This window comes from Acomys russatus, chromosome 20 (genome assembly GCF_903995435.1).
Source record: "Acomys russatus chromosome 20, mAcoRus1.1, whole genome shotgun sequence".
NCBI lineage: Eukaryota > Metazoa > Chordata > Mammalia > Rodentia > Muridae > Acomys > Acomys russatus.
This window is the reverse complement of record NC_067156.1, coordinates 12,031,395-12,057,802: the sequence shown is the minus strand read 5'-3', so window position 1 is coordinate 12,057,802 and position 26,408 is coordinate 12,031,395. Positions and strand designations below refer to the sequence as shown.

The following is a 26,408-nucleotide window of genomic DNA, read 5'->3' as shown; positions in this document are numbered from 1 at the left end:
TACCTTATGATGTCAGAGCGCTTTCACATGGTCAATGGTCTGAGTTTCTGTCATTGAAGCTTTTATTAGTGTAAGACATAAAATCTTAGTGATTGCTCAGACAGCCAACGCGGGCAGATTAGAAGTTTCAGAAACAGACTAGGGAGATGGCTCAGATGGTAAAGTTTGCACTGTGCAAGCATAAGGACCTGGGTTCACTATAGAATACATGAAAAAAAAAAGGCCATTGGAGTGGTATAAGCTTGTAATCCCAGCTCTAGGGAGATAGACATGCAGATCCCTTGGGGATCACTTGTCTTCCAACCCAGTGACATTGCAAACTTGGAGCTTTGAGAGTCTCAGCCTTAAGAGAAAAGTGGGTGGTGCCTCTAGTACCTGTAGACACACACACACACACACACACACACACACACACACACACACACACACATGCCATGGAGTCATCTAAAAGATTTTGTGAGCTCCCACCGTTGCTCAGAATAAACCATCCTGCTGCCCCTGTCTCCCTACTCACCTACCTCCATAGGACATTGCTCTACTAACCACGCCCACATTTTATATGTTCTGTTTGTCCCAGACCCCAATAAAGTTTCAATCAGTTACACATGCAGCTGATCCACCTTGCTCTTTCAGCTTCTTCAGAAAGGCACAGCTCACAGACTACCCCACTCTCAATCTATTTCTGCCAGCTGCTCAGATTCATACCATCCAGACTCTGGTCCTTACCACCCTGTACTGGATAGATTCTTACAAAGACCATGTGACTCGTTTGTACCAACTCCTAGCGTTGTAGTCCCTACATCAATCCCAAGTTCTTCAGTCTCCCAGCTTCCTGATTTACTTGTATTTGCTTTGGAGGACTACCTTTTATGGTATATGTGGCCAGGGGCTGTATGCAACCCTGACCACCACTGCAAGCTTCTCTTGGTACACAGTGCTGTGTTCTACAGGAGAGCATCAGTCACCAGCAAAGGCTTGGTATTTCATCCAGACGTTGATCAGTTGCTGATCTAATACATGGGCAGCCATACTTTCTATGACTCACTTTCTCCATGGATTCTTTACCTACCGTAACTCTACCTGCCTTTTAGTAGCTTACTTGTTTGCTGATATGGCTGTTGTCATTTTCATCACTGCCCAAACATTCAGAATGAGGCGCCCACCACTCACTAAATATGGCTTACTCTGTGATATATTTTCTAAGGAGAGACTACACTTATCTATCTTTTCTGCTATTGTTTTAGTCTCAGCCCTTCATAGCTTCTGCCCATCTTCCTGAAGTCTTCTAGCTTACCTTCTTGCTTGCACTTTATGCAAGTCTCTGTCCCCAGGCTACCTAAACAGAAGCAGAGGTGGCATTATAGACGCCTGAAGATTTTTACTTCTTTGACTCCTTTCTAAAGAAAAGAAGATAAAGCTAAACGTTTTAGCTAAAAGCTAAAAGAAAAGTAAATGAGACCAGTGTGGTGGTACAAACCTATAATGCCCTGCCCTCAGGAGATGGGAGCAGCAGGCTTAGGGGTCCGCATTCTTCCTGTCTGACAGAGTTCAGCAGCCTGATATCCATCAGACATTATCTCAAAAACAAAACACAAAGTCCAAAGTACTTGATGCATTCAAAGGAGAAAGGATGTATGCTACAGTTATGTGTGTTACTACAGAAACATCTGAAGCCCTAAACCCATTTCTCTTGATGTCCCTGAAAACACTTTGGATGCACTTGCAAATCAAGGCTGCTGCTTAAACTGACTTTTCCTGCTCGCCCTGAGTCCTTCCAGGAACTTGGAGCTATGGAGATCCATTTTTAGGATCCCTGGTGTCTTTGTTCACAGAGTACATTCCTCAGTCTTGCCTCCATGCTATGCAGCTTCACCATCTCAAAACATAACCTAAACCCTATCTCTTAGAGTATGGCTTTCTGAAGCAAGGAGACCAGAGTTGAGTAAAACACAGTTTACTATCGAGTTCCTAATCTGATCAGATGATATTTCAGAGATTCGGTTTTCTAAATGAGATAGTTCTTGACCCACTATGTGTGATAATATTTGTAAACACTTGATGTATGGTCTGGCAATTTTCTACCTTTTTATCTAACACTTTCCGAGTTTTCTTTTCCTACCATAGTCTAGCATAAAAAAATTACTGTTGCTTCCCTTAATATTTAGTATTTTGGTCCATAGATTTTCCCAAGGATTATGGCTACTACTCTCTACCCATTATTTCCTAAGTGTAATTGAATTGAATAATAGTTATATGGTAAAAATTATACCCAATTTACTTTCAAAAATTATCATAGACTCACTTAGTTTAAGCATGATGCTAAATATCACAATATATCCTCACCTCTCACCTTCCTATTCCAGACACAAATACTTAATAAAATATGGAAAATAAAATATCTATCCAAAAAAGAAAACAAATGCTAAAAGAGCATTGAAACTTAAAGCCACAGTTATGCACACTTCCTGGGGTAGGACAGCAGCCTGGAAGAAAAAGAGAACATTAAATATCAGGGCTGGAGACTGAATGATGATTCAACTACAGGATATGTGAATTTAAGTTTGTAATCAGGGTGGACTATAGACTGGAAATTGTGTATAAACAGGAGACCCTGAAATAGCTACTGTTTCATTTAAGAGAAATAAACCTCCATCTCCAACTTTCAGAAGTCACAGTACCAGGTATTATATGCATTGAAACTGAAACCTTACCAGGTGGGTCAAATAGACTAGAAAAGTTAGTCAAGGAGAAAAGTGATAGCTAGAATGTATAAATAGTAAAATCACCATCTTTTAAGAAAGTGGAGGTGGAGGAAAAGAATATCACTTAAATAAAGATAGATTTCTTTAGTAAATCAGAGAATAAATTGGAAAAAGAAACGGACAATATTCTAAGAGAAGATTATGACAAAGTGTCTGATTTGATCAAACCATGTAGCAGGGCGGGGAGGTGAGTAGTCAGCGGTAGAAATAATTCAGTGGTGTACCAAATAATATCACAATAATTCAAGATGGAACAGACATTTTTACATTTACTAGGAAGAAACCGCTGTTCAAAAGCAAAAATCTATCAGACAACACTTGTCCATGTGATGTCAGAGGAGGCTCTTAGCCACTAAGAAAAACATGCTCCCAAGGGTTTTTCGTTTTTTAATCAAAACTCCCTTTAACTTACAAATTAATGATGAGTAAACTCGGCATTCACTGTGGAGAGAAAGAAGATAACACAAAAGCAAATGACTCTATAAAACTAAAGCTTCTGCTCACAGGTCAAGGAGAAAAACAAACCGAGGAAGCAGTGGGCAGCACTGATGATAGTTAGGGGAGGAGCCCTGAGTGGATCTTTATTATACATTTTACCAACCTGTGGGTTCCTCACCCTTGAACCTCACTTTCCTCACCGGATGAAATGAAACGACAGTGTTTATATTGATGATAAAACCCGACATCATGAAATAACAGCTGTCAAAGCTCCTGCCCGGTGCACATGAAGGGTGTGGTAGCATGTGTTCTAGAAGTTTAGGTTGAGTTCTGCTCTTCTAAATCTACTAGGTGAACTACTAAGATAGGACCAGATGTGTGCTCATCTGTGTAAACCACCCTTCTATGGCTGATCTCAACTCTCTTTTTTTTTTCCTGTGTATAAATTTCACTTCGTGGTGCATCTTCTATAATTGTATTGTATTCTGTCTTATTGCTGTTACCTATATACAGTCTCAGCTTTTGAAGAATTTGACTACTGTGCTTTTAAACTTGTTCATCTCTGTAGCACCCCCACTGTCTTAAAAGTGCAAGGACTTGTTCATGAAAGCTGACTAATTCCCATTCAACTGAATTCAAGATGTTGAGTGAAAGCGTGAATGAGTGAAAAAAAAAAATATCTAATAGTGTGTTACTTTATCGTGGAAAGCATGTGCAAGTTAGGTGGCTTTTATTGTGTTGCATGCTTCAGTGTCTTCCAAGTAAATTTCTAAAACATATTGCTAACTGAAAATCAAGAGTCATATATTTAAATATTGATATTTTTCCTCTAAAGATATTTACATGATATTTAATTTTAACTCTCCTTTGATTTTGGCCCATCCAGTTTTATTTTTGGGTTCGTGGTAATTATTGTGAATAAGTAGTTAACAGTAGTGACTGTCTATGAGTAGAATTATCATACGGCAAATGGCAATGGGAAAAGATGGCGTGATCTACAATTATATATTATTATATGTGGTAATACATAACCATATGTTTGCAGAACTAGGTGATGTTTCTTAGTGAAGACTAAATGATAGCACCTTTTTGCTGTCTTACATCTCAGCTAGCTTTATTCTTGGTTCACATTAGCCAAACTATGCTGCTAAGAATGCAAGACACTCAGTTGCAATTTATTTGTCAAAGATCATTATTCATAACCAATAGTACTCAAAACCAATGTCAAGACAATTTTACTATTAATTTATAAATTAAAGGTTTTACTTATGTACATGGAGTGGCTCAGACCTGTCATCTCAGCATTGAGGATGCCATGGGGGAAGGATGGTTGCAAGCTCGAGGTCAGGATCCTGTATAGTAAGACAGTGTCTCAAAACATGAAAAACAACAAAAATTAAACTTCCACTATAAGCCAAGATGCCAATTATTTTATATTCTACTTTTGTTTAAAATGTGATTTTGAGCTCCTTTCAAATCAATGAAGGTCATTTTTTTTTCTGGATAATGGTGCCGGTTCTTCCCCATGGACCCATCGGCCACAGCTCTTCTTCTTTCCTTCCCTTCTCAGCTGGGTTCATCTGTAATAGGCTACCTGTCGGACAGGTCCTTTCTACCTCAGAAGGTTGTCCTTGGCAGTGCCTACAGCTTGAAAACTAAGAGTAATCCTCAAACAGCAAGGCTCAGATCCCATGGAAGAACTTTGACTCACCTCACCTACCCAGATAATATACTCCCAACCAGTCACGGGCAACTGACAGATGAGCGCCCATAACTTCTTCACTAAAATTCAAGCGGCCAGGTGAAGTCAGTAGGGCTTTTCTTTTTTTAATTCAAAACTAGATTAAGGACATTTAGGACAGTCAAACCACTATTTAACCACAGTCACAAGCCTTGGTTTAAAATCTTGAGTTACCAATGGTTCAGGATTTAAATAATGAGTCAGAAGATGGCCATGGTAGGGGAATGCAGTTCTGCTTACTGCATGGCACTCCCTCCCGGTGCGTGCATCCTGGGAAAATCACAGAAAGATGATTATTTTAGTGTTTTTAAATGTTCACAGAAATTGGAAATAAGAAATACTAAATACCCATTTTGTCAAATAAGTTTACTATGTTTGAAAAATATTTCTTTATATTAGTTCAGAATTTCTGGGAAAGAATTAAAAAGCTATAGCTGATGTTTTAAAACCCATGTTCTGGACATGGAACTAGCACAACCTAAAATAGACGGCATAGGCATTGAAATCGTACATGTTCCTTTCTGTGAATATGACACATCTCTAAATTCTAAATTTCACTCATTAAATATATTTGTTTAATAAATGAATATGATATTGACTTTCCATACAAAGAACTCCTGAATACACTGTGGCGTGATGTTTACTATTTACTATTTAATTACTGCATTAGCTATTTTTATCACTGTGACAAAATGCCTGTTCAAAATCAAGTTAGCACATAAATGATTTAATTCGGCTCGGAATTCAAGGGTGTCCAGTCCTTTATGGCATGGCGTTTATAGGGGTGTGAAGTGATTAGTCACGTTACATCTGCAATGATGACGCCGAGAGTGCTGAACGCTGGCATGCAGTTCTCTTCCCTCATAGTGTGAAATCACCTTCACAGACATGGCCAGGGTTCTCTTAGATGACTCTACTTCCAGTCAATCTGATAATCAAGATGTACAATGACATTGACTGAACCTCAGTTTTGTAGTTTATAAAACTATAAAGAATGGTTCCTAGCAGACGGGCTCAGGTGAAGTCACAGAAAGGCAACATAGGCAGGAATAGCCGGCTGATTGCTGACAAACACCCTGCCCAGTCCAATACCATTGATAAGCCATCTCTACTGGTGTCTACAAGCCATAGAGCTAGGCAAGTAAAAGGGTTCCTTAGGAGCTTAATTTTTTGACATAGCTGTCATGATTATGCCTTTATGTGTTGATCTACCACTTGGAGAAACAATGTATGTTTATATCAAACAAATAGCATGATTTTATGACTTTTAAGTAATCGGAATGAAGGGGGAATGTTAATTCCAAGATGCTACCTTAATTTCCATCAATGAATCACTTGCAGATTCTACTTACACCCTTGGTGGATGTCACAGATGCTTCCCCCATGTGGTCTTGTCTAATATTTGATTGAGCTGCACTCACAAAGCAGAGTCTGGAGAGCACTGTGACATTAACCCATGAGTAGATTTATAGCCTTCACTTTTTGAAACTTTTTATAATTGTACAATATCCTAGATGTATGCCCAAACACCAGTGCATCTTTAAGTTGTTTAATGTGTAGTTTTAAAGTTAAAAATTGGCACCATTTTTTGATACATTTCCCCTGGTTCTGAAAAGGAAGAAACATGTCTGTGGTGCCAACAGAAATCACATCTTAAGTTCCAATTAAAATGTGACTTTTTCAACTCCAAAGCTCTGTGTGACCATTTAGCCATCTGTTGGATGACACAACCCCACTGATTTGAACCTAGATAATTATGACTGTAGGAACAGTGCAGAGGAAAGTTCATCTTGGGTTCCAGTTGAGAACGACTATTAATTATGAAGAGATAATTACTGAGAGCTTATCTCACATGCAGGGGGAGAAACATCAAATTTCTGGTTTAGGTGTATATCACACACACACACACACACACACACACACACACACATGTATTTGTCTACATTTTAATAATTTCTTAAAATATTCCTTTAAGATGCATATGCCACATATTATGTCTACTAAAATCACACTCACTAGGAGAGGTGCTGATCTTCCTAAATTCTTCCTTGGATTCTCTGTGTTTTGTTCTTGTCTCATTTGCTACATGAAAGCATTTGTGTTTATGGCCAGTCTTAGCAACAAAGAAGGGCGCCTTTAGCCCTTGAGGCGGTGGGTATCTGACTAAAGCCCTTAGTGTACTCTGAAGTTACTTCCTCAACTAGAACATCAAAACTGGAATCAGCCCTCAGCTGTTAAGACTGTTGACACAAAGGAGGGTTCAGCATACCATTGTGTTCACGCTTCATGACAGGGAATGTTTGAAAAGAACCCAATGCCATGGATCCATTTTCTTCTCATCTTCTTGATATGAATAACTGAGCCAGGAAGTAGGTAAAAGACAAGCCATGAATGAAAACCAAGGGATGGTTTTCATCTTTGCTATCATATCATCAGATCACCAAGTGAAATATCATTGAACTATGTCCTGGACACAAGAACATTTACTATTGACCCACCAATGTTAGAAGCAAAGAGCTTTGTAGAATTATTAGCTCGTGTAGAATCTTCTGCACCTTCATTCCAGGCATGTGTCTGAGACCAACTGTGTGGTACATGTGGAGTAATAGATTGGCAACTCTGGCTATTCCAACACTAAAAATGTGTGCCAATAGACAATGGTAGGACTCGGTCTTTAGGAATTAATAGAGAAGTGTGAAGGATGGAATTAAAAGACCTGAAAATAAAGATGTTAAAAAAACCCTAACATATACTTTGTAGCAAAGGAGAATGAGCTTCGCTGTAATAATCCTTCTACCCATTTGTTTAGTTAGGCTCATTGTACTTCTAAAGTAAAAACAATAATTTGTTGTTATATAACTTACAATATGACATTGTACATGCTTGAATCCTGGTGAAGCTATATGCTTAATGGACCGGGGGAAGTCATGTCATTTCTCCAAACATCAATTTGGTTTCTTCTGACATGAACTCTTGTTTTCTCTAAAGAAGGAATAATGTAAGTACTTTTCTCCAAAAAAAAAAAAAGTTTAGAAAATTAGATAATGAATCTAAACTTTTTGTATGATGTTATGAATATCCTAAGCTACCAATAGGAATTAACTATTATTGAGTGTGATTCATCTGGAAATTATATTCACATGATACTGGATTCTGCTTAGAAGTAAACATAGATTATATATTTGAGACTTAAGGAATTTTTATAAACATCTCAACACAGCATATTTTACTGATTCACTTTGCCCTTCTGTCCAGTGAACCTGAATATATTAGGGTTATAATACAAATTTGTAAAGGCTGATTTTCATTTGTTTGGTTTTGGGTCAGCACGTCAGTTTGCATTTAAAGGGTTTTATTCCTTTTATCTCTTTGTCCATTAATTGTCTAGAAGTGATAATTAAGCAATACAATGTAAAAGAAAGAACAGAGAACTGGAATTGAGGAAGCCTAGCTTCTAAACATAGATCTGTTTGTCCCATGACAAATTAAATCTACCTGGCTTTTGGTTTCTTCAGACTTCTGGAGGAAACAAGTTGTTCCTGTGACTTCCCTTCAGAGGTTGTTTATAGTGGTCGCTGGTGGTCCCAAAAGAAACTCAGAACAGCTCAATTTTCAAAATTGTATCTTGCAGCTGTGGGCAGCATTGAATCCCATGTTCTGCTTATCTCCCCACTTACCAAAAGAATAGTTTACTGCTTTTATTTTTGAAGTTAAACTTCTCCTAAGTCTGAGGCCTTCAATTGTCAGATGACCTTAAAAGGATAATTTGTTCCACTCAGGCAGAACTCACTTCTTGTGCCTGAATCGACTCGTCACCCATGTGGGAACGACCCTCCAGTCCCCATGATTTATTCTAAAGAAAAGTGTGAATGTTTTTATGGAAACCCACTTTCACTCTTACAATAAGAGCCACATTTCTGTTTTTAAAAGTTAAAAAACAAGACATAAAATTCTATGAAATAATTTTAGCTAAAAATGTTTTGTTTTCTTTTGATTTCTATTCTTCTTGCCCAACAAACTTTTACAATACAAAAAAAGCATTCTCAACATATATTTAAGGAACTTGAATGGTCATGAGTGAAATTCAATGGACTTATTAAATTGTATAACTTCTTATATCTAATTTGGAATGCAGATGCCTGACAAAGAGACATACAGAGGTGACAAGAAGCAGGAATATGTACTCCTGTGCCCTATGTGACCATTGTTGATTGGGTTATGAAAAAGGGGTTGCTGATATGTAATTTAGGTTGACAATTCCATTCCTGGAATCAGATGAGAATCTAATAATACAGATAGGCCTTTATGAACTCCTAACTCCCTTTTGAATAACACCACCTAGAAATCAAATGATTTGGTTTCTTGTTTCATAATGGAATATGAAATAAGAGTTTATTTCCACTTCCACTGTAACTCTATCTCAGAGTAAGTTCCATAGAAAAGGACACGGATGGCGTTTCCATATGGTTTAGATTATAGTGATTTGCTAGGCAGTGGTCATTACTTAATGGGGGAATGATTTTATGCCTTAATGTGTGGTTGACTCTGGACGAGAGTTTGTTTCCCATATTGGAAGTAGACACTGAAATGAGGCAGCCCAGGTTTTGGCACGAACTTTCTTCTGGGTTCGCCTCGGTTGACCCTTATCTCTGTTCCCAAGGCACAAGCTCAGCATTATTTTCTTCAGAAATGCTTCTGACATGTGCTTCCTGTTTCAAGGACGCTGTTTACTCTTTCTTTTGGAAGGTAACTTCTGAACAATGTGGTGCATTTTACAGGGTCAGAGGAGAATAATGGGGCCATCCTTTCCTCTGACCCATAGGTGTTTACCTAGAAGTGGAAACTACAAGGAAGCAGTTGAGAAGACTTGCAAATTTCCCTTTTAGCTCATAGCACATCAGAGCCTGGTCTATTTCGACACCACAGAAATTCCTTCCTGTATGTGCTAGAACTGTAGACTGACCTAGAGTAAGTGTTGTGTTTCAGTTCCCTAAAGCACATTCTATATGACAGAGTCACTAAGTGAGACATATACAACAAACGCATGATCAAGTTTGCTGGTAAAGTGCAAGTGTGTGAATCATGTCAGGGACTTCTAATAAGTAATAACCATGCAAGTCTAACAAGGTCATTCACTGGGTAAATAACTCATGCTTAAGCCCAGTGTCATGAGTTCAAAGCCCTGAATCCATATTGGATGAGAAAACTAACTTCTGGAAGTGGTTTTTGACTCCGGCATTTTTCCTGGCATTCTCACTTATGCTTGACGTGCACAAGAACATTTCTTATCTAAAAATAAAGAAATAGCCATATGCATTTTGTGCCAAGGCTTGGAAATCCCTGAAGTAGCATGCTAAAATATATCCTAGACGTCCAGAATACTTAGATTTTTGCAATTTCACAGTATTTTATTATTATCTCTCTGATTTAATTTTAATGTAGCTTTAAAATCTATCATTTGCTTATCATAATTAAAAATGTGCTATATCATTAAGTATTTCATCTCTCAGTTAGATAGCTTTATATGTAATTCTGTGAAAAAAGAATGGAAAACTTTTCAACGATTAGAGTAAATGATCTGGAGAGTTGCCCACATTTTATAGTTAATTAGCTTAGTTGGGAGAGTAATTAATTTCTATGTAGCCTATACAGCAGACAGATTTACAACACGTCCCTATAAAGTTATTAATATAAACTTATACTACATAAGTAAAGGAAAAGATGAATTTAAACACACAGGAAAATAATCTCACATATAAATCACAACTGTGGGTATACAGAAAACATTGTGTGGCTGACTGAGTTATTATCTTGTATTTAAACTGAACTGAGAAATGTTCCCAGTAGATTAGCCATATGTATTTTTCACAAAATAGAACCTCAGTAAGCATTTACCTTATGATTATTGGGATATGGACATGGTGACAAGCACCCATGATTATATTACTCTGATAATGAGATGGGAGACAGAGCAGGAGATACCATGGTAACTCCTGGACCAGCCAGTCTGGCATATAGTGAGAATGTAACAACAGACCCTTCTCAATCAAAGTGAATGGTGCGAACCAACATCTGAGGTGGTCTTGTGGCCTCCATGTACATGCTATGTAAGTACACACACACACACACACACACACACACACACACACACACACACACACACACACACTCACATACACATTAAAAAATAAAAGCAGATTAATTACCATGGTGTGGTGTCTGACAGCTTTTTTTGTTTGCTTGCTTGGTGACAGCCCTGTCTTTTGTTTTTGTTCTGTTTTGTTGTGCATTGTCATGTCCATAAGAAAATTAAAAGGCATGTTTTATTTGCAAACTATGGTCAGAAGCCTTGCCATTGCCTGTTCATACTCCAAGTTAATGACCCTGAATAAGTACTTATGACAACGGAGGCACGGGGAAGGAATGATGGAGCTGTGTTATCAGCTATAGCTCTAACCTCTAACTAGCTTTCATTTTTCATCTTTAAAATTTCCATTTCCTCTATTGAAATAGATTCTCCTGAACATGTTGATGGTCTCCTGAGCTCTTCTGACTTGTGGTCTGTTAATGATACTGTTAATAATTTCTTCATATTCTTTTTCTCTTCTTTTTTAGTCTCGACCCATTCCTTCCCACCTTACTTCAGCAGTTGCAGAGAGTATCTTGGCTTCAGCCTGTGAAAGCGAGAGTAGAAATGCTGCCAAGAGGATGCGTCTGGATAAAGCACAGGTACTGAGGAGTGCCGAGGAGTGCACATTCGTGAATGGATCTAACACACAGAGTTCTGTTCTTATAAACTTGGATCGATCTGAAAAATGCTATGCTATGCTCTGGTGATCCATGAATATCAAGCAAACGACCAAAAAAAAGTCTATGGTGAAAGGAGGCAATAGCAAAACTGAATTCAGCTTAATGCTAGTATTAACTTAATGGCTAATTAAGAGGTTCTTGCTAACTGGTAGTCATATTATTCAAATTTCCCTTGTCATTTATGAGTGGGACTCAATTGTGTTCATTCGTAATGAAAATGAACCTTTCTTTAATGCTGTCTGGTCTGTACTGCTATATAATTCTAAAATGCTTGAGAGAGTTACTATACTACCAATGACAAAAGATTATTCTGATGGAAATCAGAGTAAAGAATCTCTGAAGATTAGAAAGTTATAAGAGAGGTCCTAATCTTAAGGATATCCTTGTCATGGCCTTACTCTTCTTGGTGCGTTCTTGGTGCACAGTTCACTTGAGTGTCCCTTGGTGGCTCTTTTAGTTTTAAGTCTTTCCTTCCTATCTACACAATAGACTTCATTCACTTCCTTCTCTGTCCCCCTCTGAATTTTCCACAGTGAATGATCTACACTGCAGTGTGTTACATTATATGCTTTTGATAAAGGCTTGCTTTATTCTGACTAATTAAAGTTTACAAATAAAGAGGATACTTCATACTTGTTGCAAATGACATGAGTGCAGAGTAAATTGTTAGTTCAATGTTGTTTTTCTTATGAAGAAAGCACAAATAAGTTTTCTTATTCAAGATTGAAATAGCTTTTAAATATTTCAGAATGTCATTATTCTACATATTTATTATTATTGTACTTATAATCCTGAATGATGCAAAGGATGAAGCCTATAGTTAAACAAAATACAGTATCAATGTTGGATTAAAACTATTTAAAAATTCCAATTTTGGATTTATTGATGGTGACATCAGTATATATTTATATGTCCATGTCATCAGCTTGGTCAACAATTTATCATCATTATAACGGTGCAATTCACCATAAGGTGGGATATCACACTTATACACACTGACATCTGGTATCTTGATTAGCCTGCACATTTTTAAAATAATTTAACTTCATTTTGATTACCATCTCTACCATAACTAATTATACAGCTTTCAACAAGTGAGGCCAAGTCTGTGTGCTTCAGTTTCCTCATGAGAAATAATCAATAGTGACAGCCCTAATTCTCCAGGTTGTATGAGAAGCTTAAGAAGAGGGTCCATGTTTACATGCTCAGTATCGTTCTGGGAACAATGTAAGGTAAGCAGCAGCAAGGGCTGCCTAGAGGGCTATCCTGTCAAGATCCCTTGACATTGCCTCAGCCGCACTGAGCTACAAATGAGCACCCATAGTTGGATGTCTGATGTCGAAGTGTCTTGTCAGACACAGTCCATTGGAGAAAATGTCTGAATTCTAAACCCTAAAATATTAACATTCTAGAATTGAAAGGACTGTACTACTAGATGGACAACCACATGCCCCCACCTTCTGACTCTAGAATATGTTTTCACAGTATCAGGAATGCCCCTATTTGATGAAATGGGACAGATTTCTGTGGTGTTATTACCTAGGTTGCCATGCTACAGCATCCATCATGACAGGTGATACACTGGTATGTGTTCAAATCCATTCATTCTTCTTGGCCTAAGTTACAAAAGTAAAAAGAGAGATACCTAACTCATGAAGTCAATGGGTTCCTTAAATTTTATGAATGAAGGCATAGTATATAGTATATCTCATATGCTAAGTGTATGCACCACATGCCTGATTAACTTGAGCAGTAGAAACATCCAACCTACTGTACTAGTCATCTCAGTCACTGTCTTAATTCCAGAAAGCTTTCAGTGTTAAAGGCCTTTAAGTCAGGCTAGTATTTGTTTCTAAAAGCACCAAGAAAATAAAGAAAAATTACTAGCAATATTCAGAAATGAGATTTCCTACTGTTGTTCCTCAGACTAGGATGGACGAGTAGCACTGGTCTCTTGACTCTCCCATCAAACTTGCTCTTTTATTCTCTCTGTTTGCTCACACATCGTGATTGTATCATGAAAAGTTGACTACTTTGGGATGGGAACATGTCCGACATCATGCCATGTAGAAACATTCTTTCCAAGTCCTACATGGATTCAAAGTCTCAAGATGGATGTAATATGTATGAGCCTAATATTTTAAATTATACCCTATGGGCTAGGAAGATGGCTTGGAGAGTAAGTACTTGCCTTACAAGCCTTAGCACCTGGATTGAATCATTATAACCCACAAAGAAAACAATAGCAAAAACACTGGGTATGGTGTATGTACAGGTAACTACAAAGCTAGGGAGGCATAGGTAAGCAGACTGCTGGTGCCCTCTTGCCAGGGAGCCTACCCTATTTTGTGAGTTCCACACTAGTGAGAGAGACTGCCTCAAAAGAAAATATAAGTAGCCTCAAAGGAAATGTAAGTAGACAGCACTAGAAAACAATACTCACTCACAACCACTTGAAAGTAAATGAATTAATTATAATTTATAAGATTTTGGGATATCAATTAGGCAATTTACAAATACCACAGCTCTAAAAAGTTGGTAGTAATAAGCTCATAAACATAAAAAGGAGGTCCAGAAAAGTGTGAAGACCAGTGCATGGGTGAAACTGCATGAAAAAAATGAATCACTTACCCATTTAAACTCTCTTAAAGCACATTTGAAGTCGTTCTGTTGTCCTATAGCATCTTCTCACTGGTTGTGGGCCCACAAGGAAACACCAAGGCCTGATTATGTACCCTGACTGTTAGTTCGGCATACATAGGTAGTATTTCAAAAATTCCTAAACTATTTATTCTTACAAGCTCTGTAGATCTCATTTGAGATGCCACACAGAGATTTCTGCCACACGATTCTCCTTCCACCTTGGCATTGAGGAATCACGGTCAAGTCGAATTCAAACATATTCCTGGTTATTTGGCTCTTGGTCTTGAGATCACGCTTTCTGCGTGTGCTCTGAATCAGAAACAATTCTTAGAATCTACCCAGGCTCTGGAGGTTTCTCATCAGCCTCCGGATGAAGTAAAGGCATGAAATTTCAGAAACCAAAAGGTTAAAGTCTGTGTTTTTGATAAGCCCCACGCTGACCCTTTGCTGCTGCTGGCTGGCCACCTGGTGAGCTATAATCATGTCCTACATAGTTTATGAACCTTGATGAGTGAATTGGATTTTATGGAGCTGTTTGAGCTACGAACATGAAAGGTGTTATGGATGTGCTAAATTCTTTCTTTCAAATGTCCAGTTCGTATAAATCTCTAGAAGGCTGATTATTATGCAGCACAGGCCAGAAGCCAGCCAGTGGCAAGGACAGACGCCGAGAGCTTCATCAGACGTCAGAGTTCACAGAACTGGAGTGAGTCAGTGTGCCTACCGGGACACATGAAGGGCATCTGTTCCTGCACAGGAAAATCTGGAATTTGTGATCTAAATTTTCCCTCCATTTGGGTTAAAAAAAAAAAAAAAGGAGCAGTGCCCAGACTTCATTTTTATATGCCTCTGACAGGGGAAACTTACAGTTTTTTTTTTTCTTCTTTCTTTTATCATCCTGAATTTTGTTGTTGTCGTTGTTGCTGTTTTGGTTGATTTGGGTTTTGTTTGTTTGTTTGTTTGTTACTGTTGTTTTCTTTTTTCCCTTGACACAGTCTCTCTCTTTAGCCCAGGTGGCTCCATTCCTTTGGCAAGGCACCGAGTTATAGGCAAGTGCCACCACATATACCTTTAAGTGTCACCATGCCTTCTTCCAGTTACCTAGGCTACAGAGAATTTAAAGAGACATGCCAGGGCAAAGAGGGAGAGAGTGGAAGTGGATCCTAGCTGGACGTTCATTTCTTATTGATGGTGCCTTTTTGCTCTTTTTGAGGACTGCTACCTACTTGATTCACATGTTTCATCAATGATTAACCTAAAGATTTTGGGAAGTGACAGGTTTTGTTTTTTTTGTTTTTGTTTTTTTTTTTAATTTATAGCTGCCACTCTTCTAGTTAGATTAGTTAGTGGCTCCAGAGAAAAGTTCTACAACGGAACAGTTGGAAACTTCCACAGCAGCATTCTAGGAGCTGCTGTTCTTGAAGGATAAAGCAGGGGATGCTGGGAGATGGCTCTTTGTGCAGTTACTGGAGAAAGTGGGAAATCAGTCCTTGGTTCTGATGTAACACCTTTGATTCTATTTAAGAAAAAACAAATGGGAGGGTTTGGCATGTTGGTTGCTTACTTGGATCTAATACAAGGTGAGGGAACAAGGGAACAGAAGAATAAAATACTAAACAGTGATTTTCTTGCTAAGCTAAAAGAAAACAATATCAAAAGCAAACTAGTGACAGAAATCCTGCATGAGTGTATTGGCTGAAGACTTAGAAATATCTAGAAAGCCCATAGTTCCTTGCTCTTGTATTTTTAATTTAACAGAGATGCCTTCATTGACATCTGAATTTCTTCATGCTTGGTCCTTTGCTCTTCTAGGGCACTAATGTGTGGGCCTGTTATTAGAAGACATGTCATTATAGGTACAAGCATTGGACTTGCTGTGTACATGGGGACAGTCTTATTACATTTTCTTTTGTCTTGCACATATTTGAAAACTACCAAAAACACTGACAAAAATCCCCACCCCCGCTTTCCCTATGTATACACAGTGTGCATATGAGTATGTAAGTGTCGAGGCATATATGTAGAGATCAGAGGACAACTTCATCTTCTATCCTGTTTGAGACACTGTCTCTTTGATGTCCACTTCTGTGCATACCAGGCTAGGTGTCTTGTGAGATCTGGAAGACACTCTTGCCTCTGCCTCCCATCATACTTTAAGAGTGTTGGATGTACAGACACATGTTATAAGTTCTGGGAGTCAGATCCCCATACTTCCAGGGATGCTTTTTTTATCCAATGGTACCCTAGCTCCATGGAACAGTTTTTGAAACAGGAAGCCTTTTAAACATTACTCCAGTTTTATTTCCTTAAGATTAGTAAGTTTGAAGATACATTGAATTTAAAGCAATTAATTACAGACTGTTGTAGTAAATGAGCTATAACTTGAAACCTATTATTTGAGTCTCCTTGTCACTATTCATAGGCATCCTTGTTCTTTATTATGCTCCTAGCATTTTCCTTTCAGTATTTTGGAAAAAAAATCCCCTTGTCTTCAAATCTTTTAGCAATGCTCTTCCAGCTACAGGACAACATGTACTACATAAAGAAAACAAAGCACCATTGAAGGTTGTCATAGAATGTTCTTTATTTTATATTTCATGATATTTGGCTCTGGGTGTGGGACTGTATGTGCTGTCAGACATCAATGTCCTCATTAATATCAGTATCAACTGAGGACACAAGAAATGATACAGCATTATCCAAGGCCTCTCAGACTTATGTCTAAGGAAACCGACATGGTATTTTATAGAACTGGATGAACCAATGCTTAGATCCATTGAATAAATTTCCCACTGTCACAGGCTGGCTTAGAAAGATGTCCTTCTATAGACCAGTCATCTTACATTTTATGACCATCCATACTGTTAAATTTTTAAGTTATTTTCAATCATTTATCATTGATTTTGACACTATGAAAAATTAATAAAGTTTAATGAACATTCTACCCTGCTTTTATAGCACTATTGTTTCTTAACATTTAAAGGATGAAAACTCCTAAAAGTTGAGAGCATTACACTATAGCTTCCATTTCCTCTGCTTTTTGCATACCTTCTATGTCACAGTGAGTCTTGTGGGATTAATGGAAAGCTTCCTATTGCTTCATGAACTTTTTTTGTTAGATTGCTAAGGCCACATTATACTTTCCCTAATACAGTTTTCATTTATAATGGACATCTTGCCTAATATGTCCAGAATAGTTTCTAAGTATCAGCATTATTAAGTGGAAGAATCACCAAGGCTTTTAAAAGTCTCAATAAACAGAAGGTCCATAGCCTTGTAATGCCTGCTTAGCAAATCTGATATAAAAATTACATTCAGTATGAATTAACTATACTCACAAAGAATATTATCCTCTAATGCTCATATGAGCAATGCCTTATAGGAAAGTAATAAAGTAGCATAGTAATAAAATAGTATCTTAGTGTGTAGATATGTGGACACTGGGACACTAGCAGCAGTGATAAAGTCAGCAGGTACTTGTTCCTGAATGTCACATTCATGAGAATGCAGAAACTGAAATGTCCTCTGCTTCTGCACATGTGCAAATTTGATGGGTCAGTGACACACTAGTGACATCCCTGAGATACTCCAACAGATGTGGGAATACAAAAGCACAACCCTCTTATTATTCCCAAACAATCAGCTTAAGTTTTTACCTCCAAACATTCAAAATACGCTCTTTGGCTATATACATAGGTCTCTGCCTGGATTTTTAAATCATGTGGGAATAGCGATAGTCACACAGTACTCCATGTCTTATGTCAGGCCACCCCATTCTATACCCTCTTTGATGGCAAGAGGTGCTGCTTTACACTGTCCCCAAGGTTTGGGGATACTGTCTCCATTGCCGTGGAGGAAATCACCTGGGACTTGAATGTAGCACTGAGTCATGAGTCTTCAGTCCAGTGACTTTCTCCCTCTCAGTCACTCCCATTTTAAAAACACTGAACTTGAGTCCCCAAACCATCTAGTTGTCATCCAGCTTTGTGCATATTATGGCAGATGAATTTCCCCTCTATCCTTTAAATTTTTTTCTAGGGCTTGCAAGGTAGACATTCATAATTCATATGGTATAAGATAAACATAATGGAAGTCCTTTATTTTCTTGTTCTTGCTTTGCTACGGTTGCTATGTTGTTAAGGATGAGGTCATTGGGTGTAAGTGACCATATCTGTTAGATTTCATTCGAGAAGTTAAATTACTTGTGAATGTTAAATCCAGCTTTATTTTTGCTCAGTCATTATACATAATGTGCTATTTTAAGTGTCACCCAGTATACAGTGATAATCTTTTCTCATTTGGAGATCTCCTAGCCTACATTCACCTGATTAATTTAACAAGGACACCACAAAGTCCAATATTTGCTACAGAAAGAATGGCAATAGAATGTCAGTTCCCAACATCTTTTGTGATAACTCTGTTTATGAGTTTTCATCACATGTTCGTGGACTGACTCACAATACCACACTGGAGGCTGTAGGGTGTGACTCTTACTTCCATCGATGGGTTTGTACTTAACCATCTGTATACTCACATGGACTCTAAGATTCTAGGCAGTATTTAGTCAATTACTTCCCATGTAATGTGTTCTGCATATGTGAAAAGGTGCATGTATTCTTCATATGTGAAAAGGTTACTAACAATTGCATCTCACATAATGGTCTTAAATTTATAAGCAAAATGTGGTGGGCAAATTAAAAAACCAGTCCAGAGATTATGAAGGAAACATCTCCATTTCTGTGCCAGATACTGGAAAGGGTCACACGCACATTTTTTTAAAGAATTAAACTATGGAAATATTATTTTCTGACCATTGGCTAGATCTGGGAAGGGGTTTAAAGTTTACCTCCTGTATTGTCCTTGGCTGGTGCCTTAGTTTGAGCGGGACCCCTGGGCCCAAATCTGCCTATCATATTGCTCTACTTGTAGATTTCTAGGACCCTCTGGATCCTTTTATTTTGCTGTTCTCCCATGCGTCTCTCATTTAGAGTCCCAATAGGATGCCTTCCCCTCTGTCCCAGTTTCCTGGTAAGTGAAGGCTTTCGTGGGACATGCCCCCTTGGGCTAGTATGCAGATATAAGTGAGTATATACCATTTGATTCTTTCTGCTTCTGGGTTAACTCACTCATTATGATCATTTCTAGCTCAATCCATTTATCCACAAATTTCGGGAACTCCTTGTTTTTAATAGCCAATGGTCAGAATATTCTCCACAGTTGAGTGGAGAGTGTGATACGACTTTCTCACGTACTCTGGGTGCCTCACATTTGACCATGTCCCCTGGAGGGGGAGACCTGGTGGCACTCAGAGGAAGGACAGCAAGTAGCCAAGAAGAGACTTGATACCCTATGAGAATATATAGGGGGACGTAATCCCCCTCAAGAACAGTCATAGGGGAGGGGAATAATGGGAAAATGGGGGGGGGAGGAATGGGAGGATACAAGGGATGGGATAAACATTGAGATGTAACAAGAATAAATTAATAAAAAAAAGAAAAAAAAAGAAATATTATTTTCCATGAATATATTTTAAAGATGTATTTGTTTGCTTCGTTTTATGTGTCTGAGTGTTTGCCTGCATGTATGATGTACATATGGCATGCTTGATAGCATGAAGGCAAGAAGAGGTCACTGGATTCCCTGAAACTGGAGTTACAGACAATTGTGAGCTGCAGCGTGGGTGCTGGGAACTGAACATGGGTTTACTCAAATAGCAGGCAGTGCTCTCAATCACTGAGCCATCTCTCTATTCCATTATATAGGTCTTAACTAATAGCATTTATTTGACAATCTCACATGTGTTCCTAATGCATAGAGTTTCCCATTCTCCATCATTTCCCTATGTTGTATGACAGACTTTTCCTGGGGAGACACAGGAAAAGGTGTCTACTCACACCAGGCTAGGAATCAACAATGGACCAAAGTATGATACCACCAAAGTCCAACTTGGTGAACCAGTGAATTTTTTTTTTTTTTTTTTTTTTTTTAGTTTTCTAAAAGTAATACATATATTTTATTTATACACATTTTCCTGTGTACAATGAGTTATATATTCTTTTTTTATTAATTTATTCTTGTTACATCTCAATGTTTATCCCATCCCTTGAATCCTCCCATCCCCCCCCCATTTTCCCATTATTCCCCTCCCCTATGACTGTTCCTGAGGGGGATTACGTCCCCCTATATATTCTCATAAGGTATCAAGTCTCTTCTTGGCTACTGCTGTCCTTCCTCTGAGTGCCACCAGGTCTCCCAGTGAATTTTATCGTGGTCACTTACAGGAATATGAGTGAAGGGTTCCTTACAGGAGCAGAAATGAACCAAAGACAGCTGCATCACCAGGCCCAGGCTGGGTGACTGCTCATGAAAGCTGAAAACCTGGCACACACTGTGTAGCCAGAAGGCAGCTCAAAATATCGTGGCTCACCCTTTCCAGGTGGCTCTGATGGCCTGAGCCTCTTCCAGACCGCCTTTGTTTCTTTTAGACAATTCTGCTGCTGTCTTCCAGCAGGAGCTCAGCAGTCCTTAATGATTATTACATTATCGTGGAGAAAGAGAGACCTTAGAGAATCTGGTCAGCTTCTGTGACTTCTTGAAACTATTGAGAGTTGTGTACTTTCTGCCTCAATGAAATTTCCTGCAGATTGGAATGTTTCAATCATAGACAAACTTGCTAAATAGTACTCTGGACGCCATCCACTCAACGAAGGTAAAGCAAAGATATATGCCCAACTGCAACATTGCATACGATATAAAAGTCACATAGACAACAGTACACATTTGCCATTTGTGTTTTAAAAACTGAGTTCATTATGCACATTTCTCAATGGTTGAGTGACATCAAAATAGTGTCCATGGTATTTTGAAACAACTCTGCAGAGAAAAAATATTTAACCACAGCTCTGCTGGTATTTTGTGAGCAAACTAACTGCTTTATTTGTGTTGCATCAGCATTAGCTGGGTAATGGCACTAGACTCAAACACAAATAAGTTCACATTTGTGTTCTTAAATGGTAACTCTTTCCTGGCCATTTTTTAACTTTGTTTTTCTGTTTGATTGAACTACTCTTTTTCATGAATTTTAAATTATTGGACTCAGTAGGAATGATTGATGTAAATTTACTTCTAAATCCATTTTAAATGATTTATTTGGCAAATATGCATTGCTGTGTGAGAGACACATTTAGCCAACGTAGAAAAGAGAGAAAAGTTTCCTGAGACTCGGCTAACACCATCTTTTTCCTGACCAAGCTTGGTATTTTATAGTAGTGGATTTTTAATTCTGGCAAAGTCATTAAGCAGTCATTTTAATTCTCACTTTGAAACTGGGCAAGGCATCATTTTTCATTAATAAACTCTCATTACATTAAAGATCAATGAAGCATGGATGGTTCATAGAAGGGTATCGGTGGATGGCTGTGAGCCAGCAAAGAAAGAGACTATGAAGCCTATCCGGGAACTTGAGAGGTGTTCAAGAGGAGAGACTGTTTCAGCTAGACCTTGAGAAATGAGTTAGTTGTTGACAGGCAGGAAGTCTTTCAGATAAATTCGTGGCACATATAGATCAGAATGGCTAAGATCAAAAACTCAAGCGACACCACATGCTGGCGAGGATGTGGGGAGAGAAGAACACTCCTTCATTGCTGGTGGGAATGCAAACTAGTACAGCCACTTTGGAAATCTATCTGGTGCTATCTCAGAAAAATGGGAATAGGGCTTCCTCAAGACCCAGCTATTCCACTCCTTGGAATATACCCAGAAGATGCTCCAGCACACAACAAGAAACTTTGCTCAACCATGTTCATAGCAGCCTTATTCATAATAGCCAGAACATGGAAACAGCCTAAGTGTCCCTCAATAGAAGAGTGGATAAAGAAACTGTGGTACATATACACTATGGAATACTACTCAGCTATTAAAAACAAGGAATTCCCGAAGTTTGTGGATAAATGGATTGAGCTAGAAATGATTATAATGAGTGAGTTAACCCAGAAGCAGAAAGAATCAAATGGTATATACTCACTTATATCTGCATACTAGCCCAAGGGACATGTCCTACGAAAGCCTTCACTTACCAGGAAACTGGGACAGAGGGGAAGGCATCCTATTGGGACTCTAAATGAGAGACGCATGGGAGAATAGCAAAATAAAAGGATACAGAAGGTCCTAGAAATCTACAAGTAGAACAATATGATAGGCAGATTTGGGCCCAGGGGTCCCGCTCAAACTAAGGCACCAGCCAAGGACAATACAGGAGGTAAACTTTAAACCCCTTCCCAGATCTAGCCAATGGTCAGAATATTCTCCACAGTTGAGTGGAGAGTGTGATATGACTTTCTCACATACTCTGGTGCCTCACATTTGACCATGTCCCCTGGAGGGGGAGACCTGGTGGCACTCAGAGGAAGGACAGCTGGTAGCCAAGAAGAGACTTGATACCCTATGAGAATATACAGGGGGAGGTAATCCCCCTCAGGAACAGTCATAGGGGAGGGGAATAATGGGAAAATGGGGGAGGGGAGGAATGGGAGGATACAAGGGATGGGATAAACATTGAGATGTAACAAGAATAAATTAATAAAATAAAATAAAAAAAAGAACATTTCCAAAAAAGAAATGCCCTTTAACATAAAAAACAACAGCCTTCATAGAGCAAGCTTGGTGTGTGTGTGTGTGTGTGTGTGTGTGTGTGTGTGTGTGTGTGTGTGTGTGTGTGTTCATGTATGTGTATATTCATGTGTGTATAATACACATACATTGTGTGCACATGTGTGTGGAGGTAAGGGGTTGACGTAGGGTGTCTTCTGCTATCTACTATTGTTTTGAGACAGGGTCTCTCACTGAACCTGGAGCTCACCACTTGGCTAGACTGGCAAGCTAGCAAGGCCGTGAGAACCCCTGTCTCTGCCTCTCCAGCCCTGGGAATATAAGTATGTGCCACCACATTGCCTTTTGATGCGAGGGATGGAAGTCAGGTCTCTATGCTTGCAGGATGAACACTTTATCAACTGAGCCATTTCTTCCACCCCAACATGGTATTTTGGATAAGAAGTGATAGGACATAGAGTTGGGTGTTGAGGATTGAACTGGATTTTCAGGGTTATGGGGTGCCCTATGACATCATATGTACATCGAGTGCCTTCCAAGCAAGAGTGGTGAAGAAACATGACTTCCCATTTCTAGAAAGTTGTAGAATCAGGTGTGCAAGAAGGCGTCTGTCTATAAAGAGTTACCTCATACCATGTATTTTTCCAGAATTTTTCTATATATTAATTACAATTTAGGGTATATGCCTAGAACAATTATGAAGCTCATTTGCTACAAATAATCATATGATCAATGTTTCTACAATAAACGCAAATAATATTGAAATGTCATTTGTTTATTACTTCAATCTAGCTCAGCTAATTCAGAATATTTCCAATAACTTGTGTCCACATAGTCACATACAAAATTACTATTCTACCTTAAAGTTATTTTATATCAAAAAGCAGACATGACATTTTTATTTAAATCAATTAGGTAGTTTCTTTCAATTTCAAAAAAGGTGAGTTTATTTCTGTTTGAAGTGTGTCCTTATTTTTCTCATTTTTAGATACACCAATCTATGTGTGCCTACTTTTAATATAGCTGTATTATTCTGTCTGTGTGTCAATAATAGTGTGAGGCATACATAGATCAAATTGCTTCTCTCTTGGACAGATGGAACAAGGTGGGAGTTCATCAATTTACTTTGTGTGATCTCTCTGGATTCTTTGAGAATCTGGACACAAGCCGCATTTTCTGATCACTTTATTTCTCTATCATTCACTTACTTTACTGTTTGCTTTTCTGACATTGTGAACGATTCTCACATATTTAAATAGAAAAAATGGTATTTTTTTATTTTGGGCTTGTCTTTTGTTTATAATATTATCAATCACAAGGTGAAAGATGACACTGTATAGGAAGAATGTGTGGATTGAATTCAGACACAGAAATTCATCATCACATGATGATGATGCTTTTTATATCAAAGCAAGAAAACACACCGTTGACTGAGTTCTCTGTCATCAAGACACTTTGTTAGTGTTCCTTTAGAGCAGCTATTTTTAGGCTTAGCAGATAAATGATGAATCTGATATATTTGTCTCATGCCAAATAAGTTCATTTTTATCATGTAATTTGTTCACTCATTGTTCTATCCTTTCCCCTTAATTTATACACTTTACACGCCATTAGTTACTGGGAAGGAATAATATTACATAAATTGGGAAAACTACGCTGAAGTCACACATCTCTTATGAAGTTAGGAGATATCAGAGCTTAGAAAATTGGATCATATTTGTCAAACAAAGAGATTTTGTGACTCTTGGCACCGCATATGAAGTATGTACACTGAGACTAGCAGCCTCAGTGAATACACGATGGATACACAGTCAGTCTTAGTTTGAGACTTGAGTGAGCATTGTCAGGGCTTTAAAGGAGCTGAAGAGTGCTCTAGGTAAAAATTAGTTTCCTTCTGTTTTCATCTGTTCTCATTCTTTCCATGTGCTTTTTTTCATGACAAAAGTAACTAACTATACCTTCAGCTTTGAAGGTGAATGTGGTCACTGGTGCTACTGTGTACATCAGAGCATCAGCTACAGGCTTCTACCGATGAAACAACAGAACAAGTGGTCCTCTGAGGCAGGTCCTAAAACAGGTGTCTGCTTCAGATTAAGCTCTTCCCTTGGTGGATTGCTTCTCTCTCATAATGCTGTGGGAGGGCTGGTGGCCTTTGTCCAGCAGCTTTGTTTGACTGGCATATTGTAAGTTTCTCAAATTTCCAACCTCAGGAAGCTCAACTTTATGATGCTCTCAATGTACTCCACCATGTCAACAATAGTTTTGAGGAAAAAAACATTTGGCTGGGGCAATCCAGTGACTACTACGTTTTTACATGGCACCTGCATTTACCGTCACTCACACTCTGTTAATGCAACATATGGAAAACCATTGCCAGTGTGTCAGGGTTCTGTGAAAAGACATTTTCTATTATCATTATCTGCAAATTCACCAGGAATTAAAGCCAGGCATGGTGCAAGTCAAATTTCTTAAGATCAAACACATCCTAAGTAATGTTCTGTGCTTACTGCAACAATTCCTGGCTTTTTTTTTTTCTCTCTGATTTTTTTAAATTGAAAAATAAAATAATTCATATTACAACTCAATTGCTATCCTATCCCGTGCATCCTCCCATTCCTCCCTCCCTCCCTCCCGCTTTCACCCCATTCCCCTTCCCTATAACTGTGACTGATGGGGACCTCCTCCCCTTGAGTATGATGCTAGGGTATCAAGTTTCCTCTTGGTAGTCTGCTATCCTTCCAAGTGCCTTCGGGCCTCCCCATCAAGGGAACATGGCCAAAAAAGGGGCACCAGAGTTCATATGAAAGTCAGTCCCCAGTCTCCACTTAACTGTGGAGAATATTCTGTCCCTTGGCGAGGTCTGGGTAGGGGTTTGATGATGACTGTACATATTGTCCTTGGTTGGTGCCATCAACAGGACAAAGTGACAGCCTACAGACTGGGAAAAGATATTCACCAACCCTACATCTGACAAAGGTCTAATATCCAAAATATATAAAGAACTCAAGAAATTAAACATCACCAAACCAAATAATCCAATTGAGAAATGGGGCTCAGAATTAAACAGAGAATTCTCAACAGAGGAATATCAAATGGCTGAGAAACACTTAAAGAAAGGCTCAACCTCCTTAGTCATCAGGGAAATGCAAATCAAAACAACTCTGAGATACCATCTTACTCCCATCAGAATGGCTAAGATCAAAAATTCAAGTGACACCACATGCTGGCAAGGATGTGGGGAGAGAGGAACATTCCTTCATTGCTGGTGGGAATGCAGTCTAGTGCAGCCACTTTGGAAAGCTATCTGGCGCTATCTCAGAAAACTGGGAATAGGGCTTCCTCAAGACCCAGCTATTCCACTCCTCGGAATTCCTGGCTTTTTTATTTCAGAAAGTGTAGTGGAACAT

At 38.5% G+C, this 26,408-nt stretch overlaps 1 protein-coding gene across 10 annotated transcripts in view; it reads left to right on the top strand.

Annotated features, from left to right (window-relative positions):
- Positions 1–26,408, top strand: part of Nol4 (nucleolar protein 4) — a 341,043-nt gene that overhangs the window by 267,402 nt on the left and 47,233 nt on the right. For all 10 annotated transcript variants that reach the window (XM_051163152.1, XM_051163147.1, XM_051163144.1 and 7 more), the window contains one exon: positions 11,557–11,670. In XM_051163152.1, coding sequence (XP_051019109.1) covers positions 11,557–11,670 — 114 coding nt within the window. The remainder of the gene's footprint in view (positions 1–11,556; positions 11,671–26,408) is intronic.